The sequence below is a fragment of the Phyllostomus hastatus genome, unplaced genomic scaffold, assembly GCF_019186645.2.
Source record: "Phyllostomus hastatus isolate PE091 unplaced genomic scaffold, TTU_PhHast_1.1 phas_contig_147, whole genome shotgun sequence".
Classification (NCBI taxonomy): domain Eukaryota; kingdom Metazoa; phylum Chordata; class Mammalia; order Chiroptera; family Phyllostomidae; genus Phyllostomus; species Phyllostomus hastatus.
The window spans coordinates 5119372-5146700 of NW_025333603.1; the positions used below are offsets into that span (position 1 = coordinate 5119372).

At 44.8% G+C, this 27329-nt stretch overlaps 1 protein-coding gene across 2 annotated transcripts; it reads left to right on the plus strand.

The window, feature by feature from the left end:
- The first annotated feature begins 291 nt into the window (after window positions 1-291).
- Window positions 292-26551, plus strand: YIPF1 (Yip1 domain family member 1). Of its 2 annotated transcripts, XM_045856635.1 has the most exons (11): window positions 292-428; window positions 715-786; window positions 1124-1203; window positions 5148-5311; window positions 9278-9358; window positions 9604-9691; window positions 13191-13307; window positions 16774-16940; window positions 17297-17479; window positions 22381-22478; window positions 26416-26551. In XM_045856635.1, the coding sequence occupies exons 3-10, from the start codon at window positions 1173-1175 to the stop codon at window positions 22468-22470; spliced, it is 921 nt and encodes a 306-aa protein (XP_045712591.1). In that variant the 5' UTR covers window positions 292-428; window positions 715-786; window positions 1124-1172; the 3' UTR covers window positions 22471-22478; window positions 26416-26551. The 2 variants fall into 2 exon arrangements, with proteins under 2 accessions (XP_045712591.1, XP_045712581.1); XM_045856625.1 differs by lacking the exon at window positions 715-786.
- The last annotated feature ends 778 nt before the right edge of the window (window positions 26552-27329 follow it).

The window sequence follows — 27329 nt, forward strand, 5'->3', positions numbered from 1 at the left end:
TGGGGGGAAGGGATTGATGACTTTTTATTTTCACAATGGTCCTTCGTTGCTATTTTAGATTTCAATAAGAAAAGAAGCATAAACAAAGAGAAAGTCAACTCCACAATCTTGAGAACTCCCTAAGCCCCGCCGGAGAGAGGTGGGGGAGAGGGACCTTCTCTCGGTCTCTTTAAGAACCGGAGCCTCGCACTCAGAAGAGGCGGGGAAGGGAGCCAGTTCCGGAGGCCGCGGCAGGCTGAAGTCTTCGGGTGTTGCTGTCTCTTTAAGGAGGCTGAGCTCTACCCAGACGAGGAGTGGTTCCGTCCCCGCCTCTTCGGCTTCCGGCAACTCTGAGGGACCGGAACCTGCGTGGAGCGTCTGAGGCCCCTGCCTTCTCTCGGGGCTGGATACCGCGCCCCCCGCCCCCCCTCTCGCGCCCCGTCCCCGAGGTGAGGAGGCCAGATGTGCGGGTCGACCCGGGATAAAGGGGCCCCGGGATCCCTTGCCCGCTCGGGCCGCTGCAGCCCAGCTCCTGCACCTAAAATAATGCCTCTGCTTCCCAGGCAGCTCTTTCCCAGACCTACCTTGGCCCAGGTTATGCCAGGCTGCAGGGTCGCGCTCACTACAGCACCTGCTAATTGCTTGGCTATGCATAAGCGCCTTACTGTCTTTTTTAGTGCTCACCTCCCACCCCAGTACCGTATGAGTAGGTACCATTACGAACGCATTTTACAGATGAGGAAACTGAGGCCCCGAGGAGCCCACAGTCACACAGCAAGAAGCAGCAGAATCGAGAATGAAACCCAGGTCTGTCTGACCCCAGAGCCTGTGACCTTAACCACTGGCGAGGCTGAACTGCCTTTGCCCTTCACTGTCCTCAGAACCACCTTTCTCAACCCCATACTCCCACCTTCCTCATCCTCCCACCTCCAGGCTGCACCTGGTCCATAAACACACACAGTGAGTGAAGTGGATGGAACCCCTTTGGACACCCCCCTTAGCTTCTTTTATAACAGTTTAAATAATATCTGATGTTAACCCCACTAAAAAGAAAGGCAAATAACATTTCAAATGCTGAAATAAGATTTGTTTGCATCTATTTTATTTTCGTAACCTGTTGAGTTTCTTCATTTTTTCCTTTTAGACTTCTGCAAATTTGCTTCCTAATAATTGGAAGAAGACCCACTGGCTGAATGGCAGCTGTAGATGACTTGCAGTTTGAAGGTACATCGGTTGGGTGCCCACCTTTGTCTTTATGAGCAGTATTTCTGTGGTCACAGCAATGGATTTTCATTGCAATGCTGGCACAAACATTAAAGAAGATTATTTCAAACATCCTGGTAAAAGAATGTTAGCCCCGCCCAGGTTTTTCTATTTGGCTACACCAGCTGTTCCTTTTTTTGCCAAATAGTCCTTCACATGGTAACATAAATTTAATACAGTGATTACATAAAATGTGCATAGAGTTCCTGCTTTAGTTCAACAAACATTCATTGAGCACCTACTTTGTGCTTAGAACTGTGCTAGATACAGAGGATAAAAAGATAAAGGAGAAATGTTTTATGCTACTGGAGTAGATAACAGAATAAAAAGATGATTATGAGGAAACATGACCAAGTCATTTCTTCATTGACTCAGTAAGTGTCTTGTGAGTGTGGCCATGAACCGGGCTGTTGTCTGGTTGTCAGGGATAGAAGAGTGAGCAAATGGCCAGTTTCTTCCCTTATGAAGCTTTCAGTCTAGCGAGGGAGACATTTACTTGTTAAGTGGTCATTTAAATACCTTACTTCGATATTAAATAGTCTACAAACTATGAGAGTGCTGGAGGGAAATTTCATAACTCCTAACCCAGAGCCTGGTCTGTGCTGGGGACTGATGGACGCTTTTTTGTCTTGTGAATGCATGTGTAGTTCTTACTCTGTGGCAGGCTTTGTTTTAAGGGCTTTGCAAATATTAATTCATTTAATCCTTATGTCAACTTTATGAAATAGCTCTTTTATTTTCTCTACTTACCATTTTTCTGTTTGGGACATTCTTACTCCAGGTAGTCACATGGCTTGTACCCTTGCTCTGTTCAGATCTCACTTCATTACAGGAAGTTTAGGCTCAGAAAAACTAAGTAATTTGCCTTAAGGTCATATAGTTAATAAGTGCTAAAGCAGGGTTTGAACTCAGGTAGCCTACCTTCATAACCATGCTACCTCACTACTATCTGAGGAGGAGATATGATTAGAAATCCATTTTATCAGCAAATATCATCAGCTCTGTCTTCAAAATATGTCCAGCATCTGACCTCTTCTCACCACCTCTGCTACTTTCTGACCATGCTCAAGGTCACAGTCATCCCTTGTCTAGATTATAGCCCTACCTTTCTTCTGGTCTTCCTGCTTCCTCTCTTGCTCTGCTATATCGGTCTTCTAAAGCCAGAGAGTTTTTGTAAAACTAAGTCAGATTGTTGTAAAACATTCTAAGTCATTGCTGTAAAACCTCTCAGTGGCTCCTGTCTCACTAGGAGTGAAAGTTGGAGCCCATCCTGTGCTTAGGAGACTTGACATGATCCAGCCCTCTATGGCCTCTGATTTCATGTCCTGTTACTCTTGCCCTTTCTCTGCTGTTCCCACACAGGCCCCATCACTGATCCTCCTGGATGCCAAGTACACTCACAGCTTAGGGCTTTTGTGCCATTTTTCTGTTTGGGACATTCTGACACCAGATAGTCACATAGCTTGTACCCTTGCCCTGTTCTGATCTCACTTCATTAGAGAGGCCATCCTTGGCCATCTTATCTCAGTACAGTGTGAGACCATACAAGGGTAAAGAATGGCATATACATTCTTTATTTTTGCTTGGAGGAAATTTGCTTGACTTTTTTCCAAGGTACCAGAGCACAGGTGTTGCGGGAGACTGTCACAAGGTGAGGTTTGAGAGGGGAGAGGAGCCAAGTCTCCCAGGACTTTATAAAACTACGTAAAGGACTTTGCTTTTCAGAAAAGAACACAGGATGCTATAGAGGGGTCATGGGAGGCTTCCCTAAGGAAAAGTGTTAGTGTCTGCTGAACAAATGGAGTTCAGGACCCTTCAGGTGGAAGGCATTGTGTCAGGAAAGGAGCAGAGGCAAAACGTAGCATGGGATATGCCAGGGCATAGAAGCAGGGAATGTTGGTGGCAGAAATAAAAAACATACCAGTCTTGCCCTTGAGGAGCAGAAGTAGGCAAGACTACCCAACGGAGAACATAACGTGTGAGTAGTGACCATGTGAGAGGTCTGCTCTTCAATCGAACTGCGCTGTCTGCTATTCCTCAAACACTGGCTACATTTTTCACCTTGTGGGTCTTGCTTATCCCATTTACTTTTCATGAGATCCCATCCCCACCACTCCAACCATCCTTCTCATGGGGCAGCTTTTCCCAGAGACCTTTCCAAATCCCATCAGCTAGATGAGTTTTCATCCTCCCTTGAACCTCCTTGGCCTTTGCACCTCTAACCTGACACTCTGTTCTTTCTGGCAGCCCCTTCCCCCTGGTAAACTGCATTTAAATATGAGACTTCAGTTCTGTATTTTTCTTGGTCTGATTCCCTCAGGCAAAGTTGTGAGTGTCTCTTTAAATGTCAGTGCCATGTCCTGTCAGTAAATGATTGCCAGGATGTTTAGTATCTCATATCATCCTCAAAATCTCTCTTTAAGATAGGTCCTATCTACATTTCATAGTTGAAGAAATGGAGACTCAGAGATATGGAGTAATTTTCCCAGGGTCATGGAGCATTACAGTCTTAATTTAAACAAATACTCCAGAGTCTCTTGCTGCTTCAACAGAGAAAACATTGGAGACTGAAGCTTAAGTAATTGTAACTTACCAGCCACCCTATTCATTTCAGTTACTTTAGTTTTCTCCATGAAGCTGTTTGCATAGCTGAGAGGCAGTAAGGGAGGGCCTGGCTATCCAAGAGCCCCATCCTGCTGGTAGTCATAAGATTTGTACTGTGCTTGTAATGTGGTAATGGTGCCCTGCTGGTACCCTGTCTTAGTCCTGCCTAGTTCTAGAGATGCCCTGAATTGTGTTCAAGAACAGCTAGATAAAGTTCATTAGGCTACCCAGAGACAGAAGTCTCAATCATTGCTTGTGGACATGAATAGGTGAGGCTCTTCTGGAAAGCAGTTTAATGATGTGCTCAAGAGCCTTAAAAATGGTTTGCATCCTTTGATCGACCTAGTGATCGCACTGAGAGGTGTTTGTCCTAAGGCAATAATCCAGAAAGCTTTTTCTGCACGGATACTCCTCACAGTGTTATTTGTACCAATGAAGAGTTGAAAACACCCCAAACATCCAATAACAGTGGAATAATTGTGTTAACTTACAGTGTCTCTCTCCTACTCTCCCTACCCCTGGCTGATAGAATATTATGTAGCCACATAAATGATCATTGTAAAAACTGATACGAAGTCATTTTTATATAATCCCCAGTAGACAGAACAGGATACAAAATTGTTTATATAGTATTATCACACCCTAAATGAGTACTTGGCACACTGTGGGCATGCAGTATTTGTTGCATGAATCAATGATCTTCACTGGCATGAGTCTTACTATATAAAGAGAAGGAAATATAACAAAAGTTAATGGTGGTTGTCTTTATATGATAGGGTTAAGAGTGATTTTTATTCTGCAGTTTCTACTTTCATTTTTGTCCCCATATTTTTTATAATCATTATTACATAGACCATACTGGAAAAAATAACTTCATTAAATTTTTTGTAATAGAATCAAAGAAGAAAGGTTTAGATTGGGTACTGGCTGTGGGTCAGGCACTCTGCTAAGGACTTTATTTAGGTAATATTCCTAACTTTCCCAAAATTCTTTAGAGTAGATATTATTCTCTCCATTGTACAGATAAGAACACTGAGGCTTATACAGGTTAAGTTCATATAATTGGTTAGTAGCTGAGCCAGGACTGAAATCTGGGTCTGACTTCAACTTCTGCTATCTTCATAATCATTTTTCTGTGTCAGCTTGATTTCTAGGTGAGATTTTTTTCAGAGACTTTTGTCTTTGTATTAAATAGGGTTTGTAGCAAAGTTGAGGTTATAACAGTTGGCCTTTAAATGAAAGGTATAGCATTTCCAGTGTAGTTAAGGTCTTTGATACCCTTATGTTCTAATTGCTTTCAGAATTTGGTGATGTAGCCACTTCTCTAGCGACCAACCGAGATGCCACCACGATAAGCATCGAGGGTCCTGGTGAAACTCCCAGACATCAGCCAGGACCCCCAAGAAGCTCTGGGAGAGAAGAGGATGATGAATTACTGGGAAACGATGAGTCTGACAAAACTGAGGTTTGCACTTTTCTTTGAAATTGAATTTGTCATATATTTATTCACTGTCGCCTGTATGTCAGTTAGAGTGCCAGGCAGTGCCAAAATGAAGTGGCATCACAGGTGGTCTCCGCCTCAGGGGGATAAACAGATGGGCAAACAGACCACTATCATCCATGGGAAACACACTGGATGGGGGAGCAGCAGGGCTGTGGGAGCAGAGAGGAGCGTGTTACAGGAGGCTTCCTGGAGGTGGTGACCCTTAGACTGGGTCTTGATGAAAGAGTAGTTGGTAGCCAGGAGGAGAAGGCAGGGAAGGGTGTTCTAGGCAACAGCTTTGGCGAAGTCACAGGCATAAAAGAACGTGGTACAGCCCTGGCTGGTATGGCTCAGGGAATTGACTGCCGGCCTGTGAACCAAAGGGTCGCCGGTTTGATTCCCAGTCGGCACATGCCTGGGTTGCGGGCCAGGTCCCCAGTAGGGGGCACACAGGAGGCAACCACACATTGATGTTTCCCTCTCTCCCTCCTTTCCCCTCTCTAAAAATGAAATCTTTTTTTTTTTTTTAAGATTTTACTTATTTATTTTTAGAGAGGGAAGGAAGGGAGATAGAGAGAGAGAGAGAAACATCAACGTGTGGTTGCCGGAGGTCATGGCCTGCAACCCAGGCATGTACCCTGACTGGGAATTGAACCTGCGACACTTTGGTTCGCAGCCCGCGCTCAATCCACTGAGCTACGCCAGCCAGGGCTAAAAATGAAATCTTAAAAAAATAAAGTAAAAAAGAAAGAACATGGTACAGACAGCACATCTCCTGTCTTCACATACATTGGGAACAAAGTCTGGTGAAGGCAGGAGATCAGGCTGCACAGATAGGCAAGGACCCAACCCAGTGAATAGGAATATTCTGAAAACTATTGGGAGCTATTAAAAGATTTTGAGCAATATGGCCAGATACATTTAAAGCCATTTAAGATGTGGCAGCCATACAGAATGCAAACAGGGGAGATGGCCTGGAGGCCAGGAGACCAGGTAGGATACTGTTGAAGTGGTCCTGGTGAGAAGGGCCGAAGCCTGAGGTTGGACACACCTGTTTGGGGGCAGGCTCGGCAGGACTTGGTGGCAAAGGGGTGAGAGCAAGAGAGGGAGGATCTAGGGAAACTTCTGGGTTTCTGCAGCTGGATGGGTAATGACTGTCAGGTGGCCTTTTTGACCACAAAGATTTAATTCCATGTGCACTTTCCATGTTCTAGAAAAATCATATTTCTAGTGATATTTTGTAGATGGAATCATGATTGCAGTGCACTGGAGAAGCACCCAGTTTATAGCAGTGGGTTCTGTCCAGGCTTATTAAAATAGTAGAGTGCTTGGGTGCCAGAGGCTCTTGGTGGAACTCCACGAAATACCAAAGTAATCACCAAAGCTTATGCTAAATCAAATACCATTATATACTAGATTCTGTGACAAGAGCTCTGACTTAGGAGCCTACTCTGAATCCTGGTCCAGGTCAGCAGTAATAGCCGTGTGGTGTTGGGTAAGGTGCTTGAACTTCCTTCAGCCTGGGTTTCCTCATCTGAAATATAAAAAGATGTGCATGTTGACTATTGTCATTATTGGCATCACAGTAGTTAATATTTATTCATTGTTTAAAATTTACCAGACACATTTTAAATTCTTAACTTGGATCATCTTATTTAATCCTCAAAACAACCCTGGTGCCAGGAACTATTCTTATCCTCATTTTACAGATGAGAACCTGAGACACAGAGTTTAAGTAGCTTGCTCCAGTACACATACCTGGCAGGAAGCAGAGAACTATAAACCGAGGGATGTGAGTCCAAGAGCCTGTGCTCCTCCCCTCTGTGCTAGTAGTGTCCGTGTATGTTACGTGCTTACTACTCAGGAGACAGGAGTGATTGTTAGTATAGTTAAGTCTGTTAGGGCTCTCCAGAGATGTGGGACCAGTAGGATGTAAATACATAGGAAATGAGATTTATTTTAAAGAATTGGTTTACATGATTGTGGAAATCTGGTGGCAAGTCCAGAATCTGATGGAGGAGGCTGGTAGGCTGCAGATGCAGAAAAAGCTGGAGTTGGAGTTCAAAGGCATTCTCCTACAGAACCAGGAAGTGCTGGTGTTGCAACTCAAGCCCGAAGGCAGTCTGCTGGGGCATTCCCTCTGGCTCAGGAGGGAATTCAGCCTTTTGTTCTGTGTAGGCCTGCGCCTGACTGGCTGAGGTCCACCCACATTTTGGAGGGCAATCTTCTTTAGTCAAGAAGTCTACTGACTTAAATGTGAATATCATTCAAAAACAGCCTCACAGAAACATCCAAAATAATGTTTGACCAAATATCTGGGCACCATGGCCCAGACAAACTGATGCATATAATTAGTTACCACACTGAGCAACAGCAGGCTTCAGAAGTCTAAGAAGAAATGTATAGGGGGAAAAAAATCTTAAAACATTCTATTTATTATTTTAATGGTGTCTGTGTATTGGGAAGAGTTTACCAATATTTTGACAATTTCTTGGCCTAGCTATGGGACATGGGTCTGTGGTGTTCTCTGTCTTGTGATATCAGGGTTGGAGAGAACCTTCAGTTTCCTCCAGTTCAGTTTCCCTTCCAAGATACTGATGCTGTTTGTGACAGGTCAGAAAGAGCACACGGACATGTCTAAAATGGGCCGTTCATTACTGTGTAAAGCAGCCACTGCCTCCACTGGACAACTTAATTGTGAACATGTTTTCCTTTATAATGAACGAAATTTTTTTTTGCTAAATTCTATTTGTTTTGATTTTAGTGAGAGGAGGAAGGAGGGAGAAAGAGAGGGAAAGAAACATCCATATGAGAAACATCAATCGGTTACCTTCCGTTTGTGCCCTGATCTGGGACCAAACCCACAACCCAGGCATGTGACCCAACTGGGAAGCTCACCAGTGACCTTTTGGTTTGTGGGACGATGCCCAGCCAACTGAGCCACACTGGCTGGAGTATAATGAGCAAAAATAGTTGCCGAGAGCACCTTCCCTTGTCCTTCAGAGTTCCTCAGAGTATGTTTCCTTTTGCTGCATGAATCCTCTCCGGGTAACTGAAGGTGGCAGTCACAATTCCAGCTGTGGCCTGCTTTTCACTGTCGAATACCTGTGCTATTGCGGCAGGTGTGGCCCTCATGGGCGCCACTTGTAAACTGGAATTTTGTTTCTTTTGTCAGAGAGTATATTTTACGTTTGTAATACTTTAGAGTGAAGCAGTATATCAAATTTTTGAGAACTCCGGTGGTGACAATAGTAGGGATCTTGAAGGGGTGAGGGAAGAAAAGATACACTGTCTGCCTTCTGTATGTATGTGTGTATAGTAGATGCAGATATGTGTTATTATACATAACACATGTATTATGTATAATTAACCCTCCCTATAATCCTGTGAGGATTAATATGACCTACATGAGCCATGTATCTATAGATAAAGTCTATCTATGAAGGAGATCTTGTGCCCCGGCTGGTGTAGCTCAGTGGATTGAGTGCAGGCTGCGAACCAAAGTGTCGCAGGTTCAATTCCCAGTCAGGGTACATGCCTGGGTTGCAGGCCATGACCCCCGGCAACCACACATTGATGTTTCTCTCTCTTTCTCCCTCCCTTCCCTCTCTAAAAATAAATAAATAAAATCTTAAAAAAAAACCTGTTAAAAAAAAAGGAGATCTTGTTAGCACTACTTTGTAGATGAGAGAACGAAGACTGAGAGGAGTCTAGTGATTTGATGAAGCTGCCCCTGGTGGAGGGGCCAGGATTTGAAGCCTTTTGGGGAGACTTCCAAACCCATGCTCGTTTTCTGTCAGACTGGGAGTTGGGCGCGGCTTTTGCAAAGTTGATTGATGGATGCAGAAGAGCTTGGTCTTTCGTACTTGATTTTACATTAGATCGGCTCCCTTCCTCTCTGTGTACCGGGAATAAGGAAATCATTATGTTTTATTTTACCTCTGACAGTTACTTGCTGGACAGAAGAAAAGCTCCCCTTTCTGGACCTTTGAATACTATCAAACATTTTTCGATGTAGACACACACCAGGTTTGTAAAGCAGTTTTACCTTTGCTTTTACATATAATGGAGACATGTTTCTTCTATGGCTATGCAATGAAATAATGTGAAAGCTTCTGTACACTGCATAGGGTTTTACAAAAGTAAAAGGTTACTAGTATTTGAAAATACTACCATCATAAAAGCTCTAATAACTGAGTTTCAATTTTGCAGTAGTCGAATTTATTAATCTTAAAAAAGACCTTCAGTAGACTTACTGCTATGTTGTTTTCCAGGTCTTTGACAGAATAAAAGGGTCTCTTTTGCCAATACCAGGAAAAAACTTCGTGAGGTTATATATCCGCAGCAATCCAGACCTCTACGGTATGTGTGGTGCCTTTTTGATTCTCTACCATGTGCCCCATGAACTCGGGTGAGTGTGCAAATTACCTGCAAGGCTGGAGAACGTACTGTTGGCAGGGTACGCAGCATTTTATTTGACTTTTCTGAGTTCATTAGCAACCCTTGCAAAGAATTTTGGAGAAAATGCACTTATCTGTTCCATTAATGCTATTACTAAAAGAAATAGTATGTCCTGTGAAAGTCTTCAAATGTCATTACAAACTTGGACAAATTAAGTTACTTTTTCTAAGAGGAGATTGTTGACTTCAGTTTTAGAGGAATTGGTTTCGGTTGGGGAGTGTGTAGGACATTTCTTTATTGAGTCCCAGCCCTGCCTTCAGACAGACCGGCTCCTTCCCTTGGGACTCAGGAAGCAGCACTAGAAGTCTGTAGGAGGGGTGGGCCAGGAGGTGACTGTCATCCTCGATGTCCCCGCTGTCTGCGAAAGGTCAGAGGCCCCCCAGTACCCTGAGGGAAAGGGCTCCACTGGGAATGGTGTTCTGTGTTTGAGGGGAGGCGGTGGCTCTGAGCGCTTGTGTGCAGGTGCTCTAAGAGGCTTTGTGTGCATGGTCACATGTAATTCTTGCAACAACCTTTGGGATAGGTGTTGTCATCCCGTTTTTCAAAAGAGGAAGCTGATGCTCAATGAGGCTTAGTAATATATATATACTCAATCCTAAACAGTGAGTATTAGAGCGATTATATGTATTGATTATAAGAGGAAAAGGAATTCATGAGAAATTTCTGGGTACCAATTAATACATACATTATTTGATCCTTAAAATGAGACTGACTGTATATTAAGTACTGCCATCCCTGTTTTCTGTGTAAGGAAACTAAGGCTGAGAGTTGTCAAACAAAAAAGAGTAGAACTAGAGCCCAGTTCAGCACTATGGAAAGCCAGGATGTATTCTATTAGCCCAGAGGTTTTAAGCTACAGAAAGTTGTCATTGTATGGCACCGATGTCCAGTATCTGAAACCAGGGTAAGTGTAACCGCTCTGGAGGCCGAGGGGCCCCTTTCATTCAGCCTCAGGGACCAGGAGTTACACCCAGTGATCTGTGGAATTCCTGGAGCACCAGTGAGCATGGTGTGGAAACCATCGCCTTGACCATGCCCTCATCCAGGGGTGCCCAGTGGTTTCTTTTCAGCCCTCTCATTCATTCTTCTAGCCTGGGCGCCTGCCGAGAGGTCCACTCAGGGTCTCAGTGATCCATACCATCAGTGCCTGGCACAGGCTTGGCTCAGACAGTGTGTGAGTACCTTGCTTTGTGCTCGAGACTGAGGGTTCAAAGACAAAGCCATAGTCTCCACCCCCAAGGGGGAGGAAGAGAGAACTAACGTGTTGAGCACTCTACAAGTGCCAAGCGCAGAGCCTGTAAAACAGTTTAAAGGCGATACCTTAAACTGTTTTATTTCCCACACTACAGGGTAGCCTTATCAAATAACACAATCAAGGTTTGTTTTATCATTCTTTGTGCTTTTCTGGATGTTAGAAATATTTCATTGTATAAAAACTACATACCACAAACTAAATTAAGGCTCCTTTCCACCCCACCCCATAGTAAGAGTAGGAATTTGGCAGGAGTGGGGAAGAGAGAGGCGGAACGAAGCAACGTGCGGGCCTGGGATGCTCAGGGGCTGTGTGTCTCTGGAGTCCAAGCTTCTATCGTGCCTGAGTGCTCTGGGGCGGCGGTGTGGGCCAGGCCTAGCTGGCCGTGGGTACTTGGTGAATAAGTCTGACAGCTCTGTCGTGGGTACTGTGGTACTGCGGCCACTTGTAATATTGTGGTCACTTGTGGTGATATGCTTGGGTGGTCTCCCCCCATCAACAATAACACGTCAGTTTTGTTCATTTGTCCTATGAAGCTTTTGGAGATTTTTTTTTTTAGATTTTATGTATTTATTTTTAGGTAGAGGGGAAGGGAGGGAGACAGAGAGGGAGAGAAGCATCAGTGTGAGAGACATACATTAATCAGCCGCCTTCCGCATGCCCCCAACTGGGGACCCAGCCCTGCAACTCAGGTATGTGCCCCGACCAGGAATTGAACCAGTAGCCTTTCAGTTCACAGGCCGGCACTCAGTCCACTGAGCCACACCAGCCAGGGCGGGAATTTTTTTATCATTGTTGGTCGTAGGGGTTTTTTTAGTCTTTTTTTGTTTATTTGTTGCATCTTTAAGGTGCTAGGCTCTCAAAATGATAACGGTGAACAAGATTTAGTCCTTGGCTATAGCAGAGGATAGCTTAAAGGATAATGAGTACACAGCAGTGTGTGGGAAGCTGAGGGCGACTCTGGGAGTGCCCAGTCGAGCAACTGTGCTCCTTGTCCGGCCTTCAGGACCTGGCCTGGCTTTGAAGAGCGCTGACCCATTTCCACTCGTCCTCTCACCCAGCACAGTAATTCTCTTAATTTTAAGATGTGTGAAGGAGCCTACAATTATCCCAAAAAGTACTGCACAATATTAGTGAGATTGACATTCATAAAATTTATTAAAATCTCCAGATTTAAAATTATATTTGTTCTACTAGAATTTTTTCTAGATGAGGAGAAACAAGGGCAGTGTTCATGAAATCAAGTGAAACGATGAAAGGGCTTTGCAAGCACGGCAGACTCGTCTGTTCAGTGGAGTGTATTGTAGTCATGGGAAAAGAATACGGCTGATTTTTATCTTAGCTGTGGTAGAATCTCCAGGATATATTAAGGTGAAAGTAAATATGTATGTAACCATTTGTATAAGACGTGCACACATATGCAAATACGCATTTGCTTTTGTGTGTGTAGAAATCTCTGGCAGGATTTACCAGAACCTGGTTATGATAGTAAGGTCTGGGAAGGGGAAATGCATAGCTAGCGACCACCACCCCCCCCCACCCCCCGCCAGAGGGAAGGAAGTTTACTCTCCTCTGTATTCCCTTTTGTACCTTTAAGACACTAAACTCTGTGCCTGTGTAACTTTTTTATTAAACAAGGAAAAAAGGAAAGCCTTAAACACACATAGTGAATTGGTAGATCACACTAACTCTCCCCTAAAGCGTTCTACTTGCCCCAGTCTTTGCAGAAGGACCTGTCTGGTTTTAGGTTTGTTTCTTTGTTTCCTGATACTGACATTGGCACTTAGATAAGGGAAGTGACTTGCTTCCTGAATCCTGATGGTAAAAGTTTAACACCATGTCTGTGAGTTATTTTGGTGATCCTCCAATAAAAGAAGCTGTAAACAAATTAGTGTCTTTGTTCACCTCATTACAGGAGGTGTTTTGGCTTTTGCGTTCCAATCCCCCATCTTTAAGGCAGTTAATTACTGAGTTTTGCATTTGGCCTTTTAAAAGAGAAAGTTCCTGCTCCAAGAGTATTGAATGCATCCAAAAGTCCTTTTTCCTTGCTTACATGAATAGGGCAAGGGAGATAAGAAAATATTCTTTAAAAATCTAAAGGCCGGTGCTTCACTTTCTTGTTTCTGAATTTTCTGGTTTCCCTCGCAGGTCCCTTTTGGATATGTGCCACGCTGGTCTTTGCCATAGCCATCAGTGGGAATCTCTCCAACTTCTTAATCCATCTGGGAAAGAACACATACCATTATGTACCCGAATTCCGAAAAGGTTGGTGAATAGCTGGGCTCGTTTGGAATGCCGACAGTCTGTACCCGTGAGCTCCTTTCCCCACCGCGCTCTCAGTTCCCTGTCTCTCCGCCGCACCCCTGCTTTCTGTGCTTCAGGGCTCAGACGTTCGTGGTGTCTCAAAATTTACCACCCATCCATACAAACCCATATAATTTAAAAAATGTAAAATATGCATAAAATTTACATGTTAACCACTTTTATGTACTTTTAAAAAAGGATTTTATTTAATTTTTAGAGAGGGGGGAAGGGAGGGAGAAGGAGGAGAGAAATGTTGATGTATGGATAGAAACACGGATCAGTTGCTTCTTTCATGCCCCTACCCAGGGACCCGCTACCCAGGGACCCGCAACCCAGGCCTGTGCCCTGTCCGGGAATCGAATCAGAGATCTTTTGGTTTGGGGGACAATGCCCAGCCCACTGAGCCACTCCAGTTAGGGCCATGTTAACCATTTTTAAGTGTACAATTCAGTGGTATTAAGTAAGTCACAATATTATGAATCTGTATAATCTTCTGGAAAACTGTAAAGGAATGCCCAATAGCAATTGGAATTTATTCAAAGAAAAATGTGTAAAATAAGCAAAGAGCATTGTGCATAAAAGTTTCCATTGTAGCATTATTTGTGTAATCTAAATGTTGGGAACAGTAGGGGCATTTTTATTTAAGTCACAATGACTCAACTAGCGAGGTCTGGAGCCACTAATTATGAAGCTCCAGCAGGGGTGTCCAACCCATGGCCCACGGGCCACATGTGGCCCAGGATGGCTATGAATGCTGCCCAACATAAAATCATAAATTTACTTAAAATCTTTTTTTTCTCTCACCAGTTTTCATTAGTGTTTGTATATTTAATGTGTGGCCCAAGACAACTCTTCTTCTTCTAGTGTGGCCCAGAGATGCCACAAGCTTGGGCACCCCTGCGTGTAGAGCAAGGTAGAGGCCAATCATCCATACTGATGCCTGTGCAGTCAGCAGCTTGTTAAAGGGAAGTCTGTGGGTGGCCAGGGCCTGGAGGGGGAAACACAGAGATGAGTATGTGTCCTAGTCGTGGGCTTGTGGGTGCCATTCCGGTTCTAAAACTTCCTTTCTTGTGGTAGTATTGTATAATTAGAAACAAAAACAGCTTACAGGGACTTGCAGATGAGAGCCACTCCAGAATGAGAAAGTTTAGCTTTGTAAGAGATGGACCTGTGCCACTCCCTCAATTTTCTCTGCCGTCCCACCTTCCCCCGCTGCCTGCTGGCCTGTTGCGAGGCTGTACACAGGCCGCATAAAGCATGGTCTCGCGGACCAGGTCACTGTCTTCAAGTTCCAGCCCCTCCACTCAGTGACTTCTACCTTGCTGGGCAGGTTATTTCATCTCTGTTGGCCTCAGGTTCCTTGTAAGTGAAATGGAAATAATAGTACCTATATTATAGGACTATTAGATGAATAAAGAGTTGATATATGTAAAGCAATATTACACATATGTACATATATGTGAACGGATACATGCATGTATGCAGAGATATGTATTTACCTGTGTGTATGTGGGTGTGCCCCTCTGTAGCCTTCTGTCTTTCTTCCCCTGCATCCTCCATGCCCAGTTTCCCTTCTCTTTCCTTCCCATCAGGGAATTGGACCTGGATCGGACCCAACTCCATTTGTCAGATGACCTTGGTTAGAGGTTAACTCAATAAATACTACTCATGAGGTATAGACCCTGCCTTCAAGTAACTTCAATGGTTAATCAAAGGAAGACAGGGAAATGCACATTGTTGTGAATAGTATGTGTTAATTTCTGTATCGGAAGTATGTATAGATATACTGACAGAAAAGAAGGAGTGATCACCTGCCTGAGGGTCTGGATGCCTAGGAGGGTCCTTGTCTGTTCTTACTTCTTACCCTCTTTGGCTGAGCACCCCAGTATCAGGAGTGGGAGTCAGGGGATGTGTGTACAAATAAGATAGTCATTGCCTCTGCCAATAAACAGGTTCCCATCTTATGTAAAGACTATAGGTCACACATCCAAGTTCAGATCCTGCTGCCACCGCTTACTAATTATTTGACCTTGATCACTTAGCTTCTCTGATCCTGTATCCTTGTCTCTAAAATGAATGAAGCTATAGAATATATGAAATAATATGTTTGCGTATCTGTTAACAATATAAAAAGCTAATTATTGGTTATTTATTATTCATCAGTAAGTATTTTAGGTATACCTGTTTTTACCTATTTAATTATAATAATCTTTTAAGGTACAGTATACTATTATTTTTTCCCATTTCACAGATAAAGGAAGTGAGGTAGGATGGTTAGGTGACTTCCACCCAGGGCTACTTAGCTGTGAGTGGCACAGCTAGGATCAGAACCCATGGAGCCTGCATCCAGAGTCTGTGTCCCTGACTATTACGCAGTGTTGCCTCTAGGTAAAGCAGTCAGTGTGATGCCTGACACCCAGTGGCTAGCCGTAACCGTAGTAGTGATTCTTTTCCCCTTCTTTTAGTTATCTAAGAAAAAAACCACAGTATGTCAGCATATTTACGTTTGCCTTAATCAGGGAGTTTACAATGTGAAAAAACTGCTCTGGGAGCTAACAATTTTGGACAATCACATCTTAACCAGAGTCTGACTGTGATTGCAAGGGGTGCCTTTGTTCTCGCCAAGAGCGTTAAGTGAATTACCTGCTGGTTCTCATGTAGGAAGGGCTGGTGCCACGGGCTCGGCCGAGCTTTATGACCCTCCACTCCAGAAGAGGGAGCACAAATCCTCTAGGGCGTGCTGCTGCCAGAGCAGGAGGGCGGTACAGCAATGTACTGAACATTGCCGTTCTGAGGAGCCGCTAAATAGCTTTTCCACCACAGAGACAGAATTATTTAAAGAGGGAAGTGAAACTGGAGAATATTTCAAGCAATTCATCAATGAGCTGGAACTCACTATTTCGGAGACAGAAGGAACCCTAAATAGCATGCAGAGCAAGTTAATCTGTACCCAGGGCATTTTAATAAATTTGCTAAAGAAATCAGTGTCAACTCTTGTTATACTAGGAAGGAGGATGTGTTCTTCCAAGGGGATAGTTGGCTTTTATTTGACTGAAATGCTTAGTATATTCAAACACTTGCAGTGTGGCCCTCTGAAGCGTATCAGTTGCATAATTTGTTTTTTAATAACCAATTTAATAATATTAGTTGTTAGTTAAACAAATTTTTAAAAACCATATGAGAGACTACTGGTCATCATCTCTACCAAGACAAACGCTAAATATTCATCAGTTCAGCACATTTCTAGAGCGCCTGCCACCTGTCGGGTGCTGGGTCAGCCTCAGGATCCATGAAGACCAGTCGGCAGTGACCCTGTGGTCGAGTGTGGTAGATGGATGTGGGGGGAAGTCAGCCGGGAGGTACTGGCAGTGCTCTGACAGCGCACTGCAGGCTCGGTGGGGGTAACGCTGCGTCCTGTCATCCTCAGTGTCCATGGCGGCCACAGTCATCTACGCCTATGCCTGGCTGGTCCCGCTTGCACTCTGGGGTTTCCTCCTGTGGAGAAACAGCAAAGTCATGAACATCGTCTCCTATTCGTTTTTGGAGATCGTGTGCGTCTATGGATACTCGCTCTTCATTTATATCCCCACGGCAGTACGTACCACACTTACTCTGAGTGATGTCCTGTTCTTGGTTGCATATTCCACCAGCATCCTTATTTCTAGCCTAATACTGATGTGCACCTGAAAAATGCTCTGTGAATGTACTAGTGCAGCATGAATGGGGGCTGAGGAGCCAAGTGCCTTCAGGGGATCTAAAGGCCTCTGCTCCGAAAGCTTTCCCCAGTCTGCATGCGGGTGCTGTTTCTCCAGGCTCTGCTGAGAAACCAGAGAGGCCAAGGGGGCCCAGTGGCGACCGACTCACAGGCCTTTGTAAACGTATGGCCGTGGAATGAACACATGCCTCTCTGAATGCCCCCCAAAACCCCTCCTCTCCCTCTCTTCTTTCAGATACTGTGGATTATCCCCCAGAAAGCCATTCGTTGGATCCTAGTCATGATGGCCCTGGGCATCTCAGGCTCTGTCTTGGCGATGACGTTTTGGCCAGCTGTTCGGGAGGATAGCCGGCGTGTCGCGTTGGCCACGATCGTGACGATTGTGTTGCTGCACATGCTGCTTTCTGTGGGCTGCTTGGTACGGTCTCGTTCCTGTGTCCTTACTGTGTCCTTACTGTGTGCTTACTGTGTGCTTACTGTGTGCTCTAAGTGCAGATGCCGAAAAGCCTCACACTGTAGACCTGATCATTCTTTAAAAACTGGCTCCACCAAGTAAGTACTGTTTTAGGTAGGCTCTGCTGGGTGAGAGGTGGTACAGTCGTGAGGATTTGATTGTCATCTCCAGCTTTACCCACTTTCTAACATCTGGTTAAGATTTGGTGTCTGGCCAGAGGACGTGGGGTGGAGGAGTGTCTATAAATAGGATTGGGGGGTTCTGCCTTTGGATGCTTTTGCTAGTTTTCTGCACATAACTAGAAAAGAGTTTTGAAATTTAAAGCTTCATAGGTAGGAAGCCTGAGAATGCAGCCAAATAGAGGAATGGGGAGAATTAGTTTTAAAGTGAACAGCATGTAAAATAGTTACTGAGTTCACGTGTTTAGGTATCCTTTTAGGGAGAACATGTGCTTTGGAGTCAGACAGGCCCCGGTTGAAGACCAGCCCCGTCGCTCCTGGCTGGTGAACTTCTCTGACTCAGTAACATCACTACAATAGACCCTGACTCAGGGGGATGTTCTGAGGATAAAATAAAATAATGTAGAGCGAGCACAGAATGTAGACTGCATCCCATGAATTAGACCCCTTTCCTTTGTTCCGAAGGGGATGTGACTTTGTATCTTTTGCACGTGTGGCGCGTGAAAATGGCTGTCCACGGCCGGCTGTCCAGGGCCTTAACGGGGCTGGTGCAGGTTTTGAAAAAACTGCATTGAACAATGTGAATGATCACTGATGAAGGAAAGGACGTGCCCCTGGGAAGTCGTCCACCTAGCCCATGTCCGTACCCTTGGTCAGGTTTTGCAGTTATGGGAGGAAATATTTCCTGGGCACTATTTGATCTTTAATTTTTGTGTAGACAACTGTGGTCTCCCTAAATGCATTAATAAGATTCTAATACTTTATCATTGAACAAGTCTCATAAAAGGTGTCAAGTTTGGGAACACGAACCTGGTTTACACACACTCCACATGTGCCCAAGCTTTCACCCTTGAGACAGAGGACTGCTCCACTCGTGGCAGAGTGACGCCGTCCATTCCTGGCGCTTGGGATCTCTGGCTTATCCCTTGAAATGCTGCTGGGACCCTTCCATTTGCTGAAGAAGAATAACGTGTTTATTGTAACTAACTCTCACTGTGATGCCTTTCAATGGCGTCTTCCCGTCTCTCTTCTGAAAATTTTTCCCCCTTACATACCGGGTGGAGAAGTTGGTGAGGAGAAAAGGCATTGCCTTTTTGGTTCTATAAAGAATAGAGAGGAGGAAGGCAGATTGGATGATGGAGCTGGGAGGTGTGGTTGTGGTTGTTGTTATTACTATTGTTAACCCATTTCACCGGTGTGTGTGGCCAGGATCTTTACCTCCTGGGCTTTTATTCCCTTTTGGGGTAAATGACACTGAAGTTAGGATGTACTTGCCTATCTTGCTACTCAGGAACTTCTTTTTATTTATTTTTTATTTTTATCCTCACTCAAGGACATTTTTTCATTGCTCTTAAGAGAGAGAGGAGGGTAGAAAGAGAACATCAATGTGAGAGAGAAACATCCATTGGTTGCTTCCCACACATGGCCGGAGGTTGGCGCAGGGACAGGGATTGTATGCTTCCAGCCTGGGCGTGGGGCTCACACACACCTGAGCCCAGACCGGGGATCAGACCCGGAATCTAGGGTGTGTGCCCTGACCGGGAATCAGTCCTGCCTTCTTTCAGTTATGGGATGATGCGCCAGCCAACTGAGTTGCATCAGCCAGGGCAGGAACTTTTTAAAAGAGAGCACTATAATAAAGTGGAAAGAGCACTGGACTGGGAGCTGCTTAGCACTGTGAGCCCTGGCAAGTGATGTAACTCTCAGAACCGTCTGTCAGGGAGGTTCACGTTTTCAGTGGCTTTTTTGAGACTCAGTGAAATGGCTGCGAAAGCCCTTCATATACTGTGACAGTGTCTTCAGATACAAAGACGTGGTTAAGAGCCCTGTGTCATCGTATTCTTCCTGAGTGCCCCAAGGTCATACAACTCTAAAGACGGTGCCCATTCATCGGTGCCCCTCACTGGCATCTTCCCGTCTCTCCCCTGAACTTTTTACCCATTATTACCTGGTTGAGAAGTCGGAGGAGGGAAGCAGACAGGAGAAAAGGTATGATTTGCTCTGTTGAGCTCTAAGGTACTTGGGGGAGCAGGGCCGAGTGGATGGTGGAGCAGGGAGGTAATCGTGGTGCAGGACCTTTTCTGGCAGCACAATTTTTTCTTCCTCAGAGAAGGAAGCCGTCCTGTGATCAGGTATGTGGCTGGGCCCCGGTGCCTGGGGTTTTGTGCTCCACACTGGAGAGCGCCTCCTCCTTTCTCTCCTGGAGGCGATGCGCAGTGCAGGAGGGCCAAAGAAGTTAGGAATGGGTTCTAGTCCCAGCTCCATCACTCCCGGCTCTGGTTATTTCCCCTTGCTAGACTCCCACCTCTTCACTTAGAAAAAGGAGCTGTAGTAACATCTTTACTGTTAAGGATGAAACAGTATGTGCAATGTGAGAAATAGGATAAGCTGTACAAACGAAGACATTATCGGAAAGGCAGGGAGGGGAGTTGGCAGGGGGTTAGTCGAGCTAAGGGACACTGACTGAACCAGACAGCTGGGCCTTCTCACGCTCCCCTGGGAGTGCGGATTGGTGTTTTTGCCAATAGTGCAGTGAGGCATGTGGCAGCCCTGCACCTGCGAGGTCCCCTTGGTGCTGCATCTGTACATGGTCTCTATGATTGTGCTGGCACACACCTTGCAGGGACCACTGAGGAAGCAGAAGAGGGTGAGCCTGGTATGATTGGAGATGTATGAGCCTATGTTAGAGGTGGTTAGTGCCGGTAGCAGAGGGTCCTGTGCCCTAGTATTTGAGGAACTAGTGAATCATGACTTGCCTTAGAGATCATTTTTTCCACAATCCTTTCGTTTTGCAGCTAAGAAAACTAAGGCCTATGTGTCACATATATTTTTAGAAACCAAAAAAGAGGGAAGAGTGGGATATAAAGGGACTAAATGGTAATGGAAAAAAATACAGTAAAGATTAAATCAAGAAAAAAAGACTAAAAGGGCTAAAAGTTATTGTTTTTTTTTTAAATAACAGGGCACTTTCACAGTTTTGTATTGTTTGAATTTGTTCAACATGTATTTAAAATCAGCGGGCCCTAGCCAGTGTGGCTCATCTGATTGGATTCACGTAATAACCTAAAGGTTGTGGGATTTGAATCCCAGTCAGGGCACATACCTAGGTTACAGGTTCAATCCTCTGCCTGGGTGCGGGTACGTGTGACTCCCCCCACCCCCGCCCCATGTGTGTGACCCTCCTGTCCAGATGCAAATGAGTACAGGAGGCAATCGATACTTCTGTCCTGCATCAACGTTTTGCTTTCTTCCTCTCTTTCTCTAAAAGCAATGAAAAAAATGTCCTCGGGTGAGGGTTAAAAAAATTTAAAAAATCAGTGGGAAAATATATTCCTTTCTTCTTTTAAGAGAGAGAATTCCTCACTTAATCTGTAAAGTTAAATTAAACTATCGGATTAAACAGTTCCCAAAAAAAACAAAACGGAGGCCCACAGGAGTGGAGTGACTTGTCCAAGTCACAGTGCAACTTATTAGCAGCGCACAGTTTAGAACCGGGGCCTCTTGTCTCGTTCAGTCTGATGAGGGTTTCCTCCCGGAGTCTGGGAGAAAAGCATCGCTCCTGCATCCTCGAGGCTCCATGGTTCCCCGCTCCTGCCAGGTAACTGCAGGGGCCCAACACTGGCAGCATGGCTCCTGACCCCCACCTTAAGCTGGGGATTGTTCTTTCCCTGCCTCAGAAAAAAGTTGCTGGAAGGGGTTCTGGGGAAGAAGACTTTTAAAGCTAATAGAGTTACTCTGGGAATGTGATAAACTAGAGGGAGTCTGTTGCTAGAAACTTTTTGAAATGGACTGTTAACTGAAAATTTGTTTGGAAAAACTCCTGTGTGTTGTGTTGGTGCCCCCTTCTGGCCAATAGAGAGCAGAGCAGGTGAAATGGTTCTTAGCTTATCAGCCTATCTTTTTACCTTCCTAACGCCTTGGGCTGCAGTGGTGCAAACATCCAGTGTTCAAGGCTAGTGAAACTGGAATTTTCCTGGGCTAAAGTTAGGATTCTCAGACCATGACCCTGGTGGGAAGATCCTCCTTCCTGTTTTCTCTCTTTCACCTCCTTCTGGTTTTTGACAGTTAAATTGTAGATGGTAAGCGGAAGCACTTCCCGAACCTCTCGTTTCCAAGCTGAAGAACTATGAGGTACGGCCGGCTGGCCTGGCACTTTCTCTTTCAGGTCTTTACAGAGCTACCTGGCTAGCAGCAGCCTATCATAGTTCAATTCATTAAGTATTAGTCTTTACACTGTGTGCTGGGCCCGGGTGAGGAGCCGGGGACACAGAGACCAGAAGGGTACAGTCTTCGGAGCAGGGACTAGGGCTTTGGAATTAGAAGGACCCGTCTTTGAGTCCTGGCTTCACTGCTCATTAGCCACGTGCACCGGACTGAACGACAGCCCCTCTGCACCTCAGTTTCTTCATCCGTCAAATGAGGGTAATAATAACAACTCACAGGGTTGTTACGAGGATGAAGTTACATGTAGTAAATCCTCAATAAGTGGTAGTGAATTTAAAAGGGCACTCCCACCCGAGTGAGTGAGACAGACAGAAGCAGAGATGCTTGTAGTTCAGTGCGCTGACCAGTGTGTTACGGGGAAACGTAGGGGCCATGGAAACCCAGAAGTGCTAGTAGCATGGAGTCTGGAACGCTTTGTTTTTTAGTGTGTTTTAACTCTCTATGGGCCTTCTTTTTCTACAGGCATACTTTTTTGATGCACCAGAGATGGAACATCTCCCAACATCTATGGTTGTTCCAAACCAAACGGTGGTAGCAGCCAAGTCCAGCTAAAGAGGAAAGTAAGAGGTTATATTTTGTGTCTGTGCTCTGCGGCGCAGTAAAAAAGGGACAGGCGCGTCAGTGGGTACAGTCAGCACAGGAACAGAGAGGGCCAGACCCTTTCATCTTTTTGCACAGTCTAGTGTGGTGTTTATGTACACACATGTCCCTCTTGCCGAAGTCTTCAGTTGTGAAATCCACATGATCTGACTATAAATTTGGGAAACACAAGTACTTAGGTTCTTCTAGAAGAGGCGCTCCTGTCTTTCGGGCCCAGCGTCCCTTGTCCTCTACTCCCTGTCCCCTTCCCAGTGGCATAATACAGGTTTGTTCCCTTTGGTTACAGTCCTGGTGGGGTTTTTTATTTATTTGTTTTTTTGTTTGTGTTTTTAGTTTCCTTGTGACTTTTCCACCTGGCCTCAGGCTCTGAATGTGACCTCTCTTAAATTATGCATGGCTTCTCCAAAGCTTACACATTCTTACGCCTGATATGTTCTCTGGGCCTCCAGTGACTCCACTGCCAGTGGTTAACTCAGTGGGTGAGAGCACAGGGAAAACGTCAGTCCCTCCACAGCCTACTCCTGGCCTGCCCATTCCACCTCCTCAGCGTTCCAAGGCTGCGGCCATGCCATACTTCTTGTTGTTGCCAGACTCCTCGTGCCTTTACCTTTGCTGTCCAGATGTCTAAACCATTCCTTCACTTCCAACAGTCACCGCTTGCCTTGCTACCCTATTACACCCGTGTTGTATATCACAGAGGGGTTCTTGTTTGAACTGGGTCTTGAAGGTTGAGCAGAAGCAGCTACTCATTGTTCTGAGGAGTAGTCAGCTTCCCAGGATTCGGGGAAGGTGAAGATGTGGGCTGTTCACTGGGGCACAGTGATGCCATATCACCGAGAACAAGAGAATCTGGAGAGAGGTAGAGGTAGAGAACACAGTGGTGACAGTTGCCTGGGTCTCTGCCTTGGCCCAGGACACCTGACCTCCACTTGGTGAGGCTCTGGTGGGGGGCTCTCTCAGCCTGCTCCTGAGCTGAGACTTCATTTTCTTCCTTAGTACAGTTATGAAGGCTCCAGACCAAGTGTCCCAGGTGCTGTAACCTTAAGAGTTAGAAGCTGGCATCTGAAAAGACACTGGTTCTCAGGGCCCTTGTAGACCCCCCATCCTGATTTACAGAGATTTGATACCTCTGGGCTTTGCTCAGATCTATAAACTTGGGTGTCAGCACCTCCATTTGGGTGTCAAGTCTCCAAATGAGATTGTGATAAACAGTTTCTGTGGAGCCTCCCTGGCAGAAGCATCAATCTCTTCGCCAGGGAGAGGGGCTGTCAGAGCTCCCGGCTCTGCAGATTTATGAGCTGGCCGTGCCCTCTCCCGTGATCTCTGGACTTGCAGCTTTCGCTGAAAAAGTAATGGCTTCTAATCTTGCAGATAACCTTCCTCATGTAAATCTGTGCATTGGGGGCTTAGCCTAGAGTGCATTTCTGGGAGAAAAGGAACCCCATTTCTCCCTGAAACCTTCAATTACTTGTAATCAGGGAAGCTACCCCTACATAAGCCACTGATGTTACTAAGATTATCTGGCTTTCTTCTTTCTTTCTTTCCTTCCTTTCAAAAAATTAACTTATCACCTGAGGGCCAGTACAGTTTCTTCTCTGAGCCAAAACCCTGGTAAAGCCTGGAAACTGTACCTACAAGTCTTACTTTGCCTTACGGGATAGAGTATCTGAAGGGCCGCGTGTGGATTGGGTCTGCCTTCCCGGGCGGTGACAAGTGGGGCTGTCCAGAGGAGCGCGGCCAGCAGATAATTATCCCGCAGTGTGAGAAGGGCTTTAATAAGAGATGAGCATCAGGAGACTCCTTTATAATTAAAACCCTCCTGATTCATACACAGGGTTTATACGCAATTATCCCTTCACTCACTCATGTCAAGAGTGCTCATTTTATGAGTCAGAGCTACACTCCTTTTTTACTAGGTTTACACACATCAGTTCTTTTATTCCGAAATCAGCTTTAACTCATTGCTATAATCCCCTTTAACACAGCATTCAAACTGCATGACTTGACACCATGGCCAACAGTACGTTCTCCCAGCCCCTTATTCTTTTCCACGCAGCATCTGAAATGTCCCTGCCCAGGGAATCCATTCTCAGTTCCCGGGCTATTTCTTCCTCCATATTCTTCTTTGTTCTCTTTCTTTTAGGTAAATTGGGAGAACATGGGGTGGCAAGTAGGCCAACATAATAACTTTTCATTCTTTTTTAAAAACTTAACTTTGTGGAAAATTCTAAATGTGGATCAAGGTGGAGTGACTGGTACGCTGAGTCCCCATGTCCTCCTCCCACTGTCAGTGAGTCGCACCTCCTGGCTGGTCTCATTCCACCTGTACGCCCACCTCTGTCACTGGTATTATTTGAAGCAAATGTAAGGCATCCTTCTATTTTATCCATAATATTTAAATTCTGCATCTAATACCATAGTCACATCTAAAAAAATTATAACTTTTTAATATCAAGTATATTAAGTTGGCCAAAAAGTCCATTATATTTTTTCTATGCAGTGGCTCTGATAGTGCTTAGTTGTCTTCAACTTCATTTGACACAATTGTGTTAGGTTGTATTGTGACAGCTGTCATATCAGCGCACACTTAAAAATAATCAAAACTGGTTGTTTTTTTGTGCAGCCATTTTAATATTGAAGATGGAAGAAAATACGCAACATTTTCAGTGTATTATGCTTTATTATTTCAAGAAAGGCAAAAACTCAACTGAAATGCAAAAAAAGATTTGTGTAGTGTATGGAGAGGGTGCTGTGACTGATCGAACATGTCAGAAGTGGTTTGCGAATTTTCTTGGTACTATTGACATGTTAGCCAAATAATTCTTTGCTGTAGGGCTGTCTTATGCATTGGAAGATGTTTAGCAGCACCCTTGGCCTCTACCCACTAGAAGCCAATAGCAGGAGATAGCCAACATACTCAAAATATCCAAATCGATAAAGTTATTCATGAAAATGAAAAATGTGTCTTTTATTTTACAGAAAAAACTAAATGGACTTTTTGGCTAACCCAGTACCTAAGTGTTTGAATTTCATATTGAAGTTGGTTGATGTATCTCTTAAATGCCCTTTTTTAAAAGTTCATTTTTAGAGAGAGAGGAAGGGAGGGAAGAAGAGAGGGAGAGAGACATCAGTGTGAGAGAGAAACATCGATCAGTTGCCTTTCATAATTGTCCCAAGTGGGGCTGAAAGGCATGTGCCCTGACTGGGAATCGAACCAGCAGCTTCTCACTTTGTGGGACAACACTCAGTCCACTGAGCCACACTGGCCAGGGCATAAATGTCTTAAATGTAGAATGCTATTCTGTCTCCCTCTCTCCCTTTGCCATTTATTTGTTGAAGAATTGTCTGTCTTATAGTTTCTTACTGTCTGGAGTTTGCTGATTATATCTCCACAATGTCATCTAACACGTTGCCCTATTGTCTTTTTTCCTGCAAATTGGTGGTTGTGTCTAAAGATTTCATTAGATTCAGGTGTTTTTTTTTGGGGGGGGCAAAACTACTTGGTAAATGCTGTCAAATTCTTCTATCCATAAGCTCATAATACCTGATTATCTTTTTTTTTTTATATTAGTGGCCATTAATAAGCAATGCCTAGATCCACTAATGTATTAGCAGCTCCAAAATGGTGATATTTCAAATCTACTTTTCCTTCTTTGTTTACTAACTGAATGTTTCAGTTATAAAACTTCTCTCCATGTACTATTTGGCTATCCAGTGATACAGTTTATATAAGAAAAGCTGCCTGGGGGCGGCAGACTGCTTTGGTGTTGAAGTTTCGTCTTTAAACATAAATGATATGCTTTTCCACAGTTTAGTTCCTTTCTCTATGAGGGAGCCTTTACCTTGAAAGTTACTCTTTTTTGTTTTTCAGTTCACTTTTTTTTTTTTTTTTTGCAGTCTGGTTCTTTGCGACACCAAAGCCAGCAGGAAAACCAACAGAATGGCAGGAACCCCGCTGCAATCCGATCCTTATGGTGCCGAACTGAAGCCTGATTGCCCGTTTACCAAACAAAAATTAAATGTTTTCGGCACATGTGTCTTTCAGCTCTTCTGTCTCGCCTGTCCCCGGTCGTTGTGACTGTGTACTGATTTGGAGTGAAATGTGAGGGAGGGAGTGGGGTAGGCGGGCTCAGGCGCATTTGCCTCTCCTGTCAGGTGATGTGCTTCGCCCTCCTAACGCCCTTAATTCCTGAGGTGGATCCATCCCAACTTCCGATGTCTTTTCTCTGAATTGTGTACAGATTTCCTCTTCTCTCTGGATGCTTGCCATCCTAAAGTGGCCAAACAGTGTGCACTTTAGTTGGGATTCATTAGGTGCCTGAAAACTTGTCTTTGGTGACCTGGCACTGGGCGACTGAACCTAATGGTTGCAAAATAAATACCTCACATAACAGCTGTGTCTGCACTTCATGCTTTGACCTCAAGTTCCTCCCTGATTTTTGTCGTCAGCATGCCGGAGGCTGCCGAGAATTTGGTGTGATGTGCTAGCTGCTGTGGTGTGGGGGCTCCACGGCACATCTGACTTTTCCACCTGTGAGTGTGAAACAGTTGGTTTAAAGAACATGCTCGTTTACAGCCTGTTTTGACGATGATTTTAGAAATTTCTTTTAGGGCCCTTGCAGTACCTCTGCAAGGTGGCATGCCTTCCTGGCTAGAGCGCATTCAGGGGAGAAACCAGTGACACCTCAAAGATATTTTTTAATACTTTGTATTCAGAATGCACACCATCTGGGAGGCTGAGTTTCTGCCAGGTCGGGATTGCCAGTTCCCTACTGTTGTCCTCTGCAGTTCAGGAATTCCCTGTGTATTTC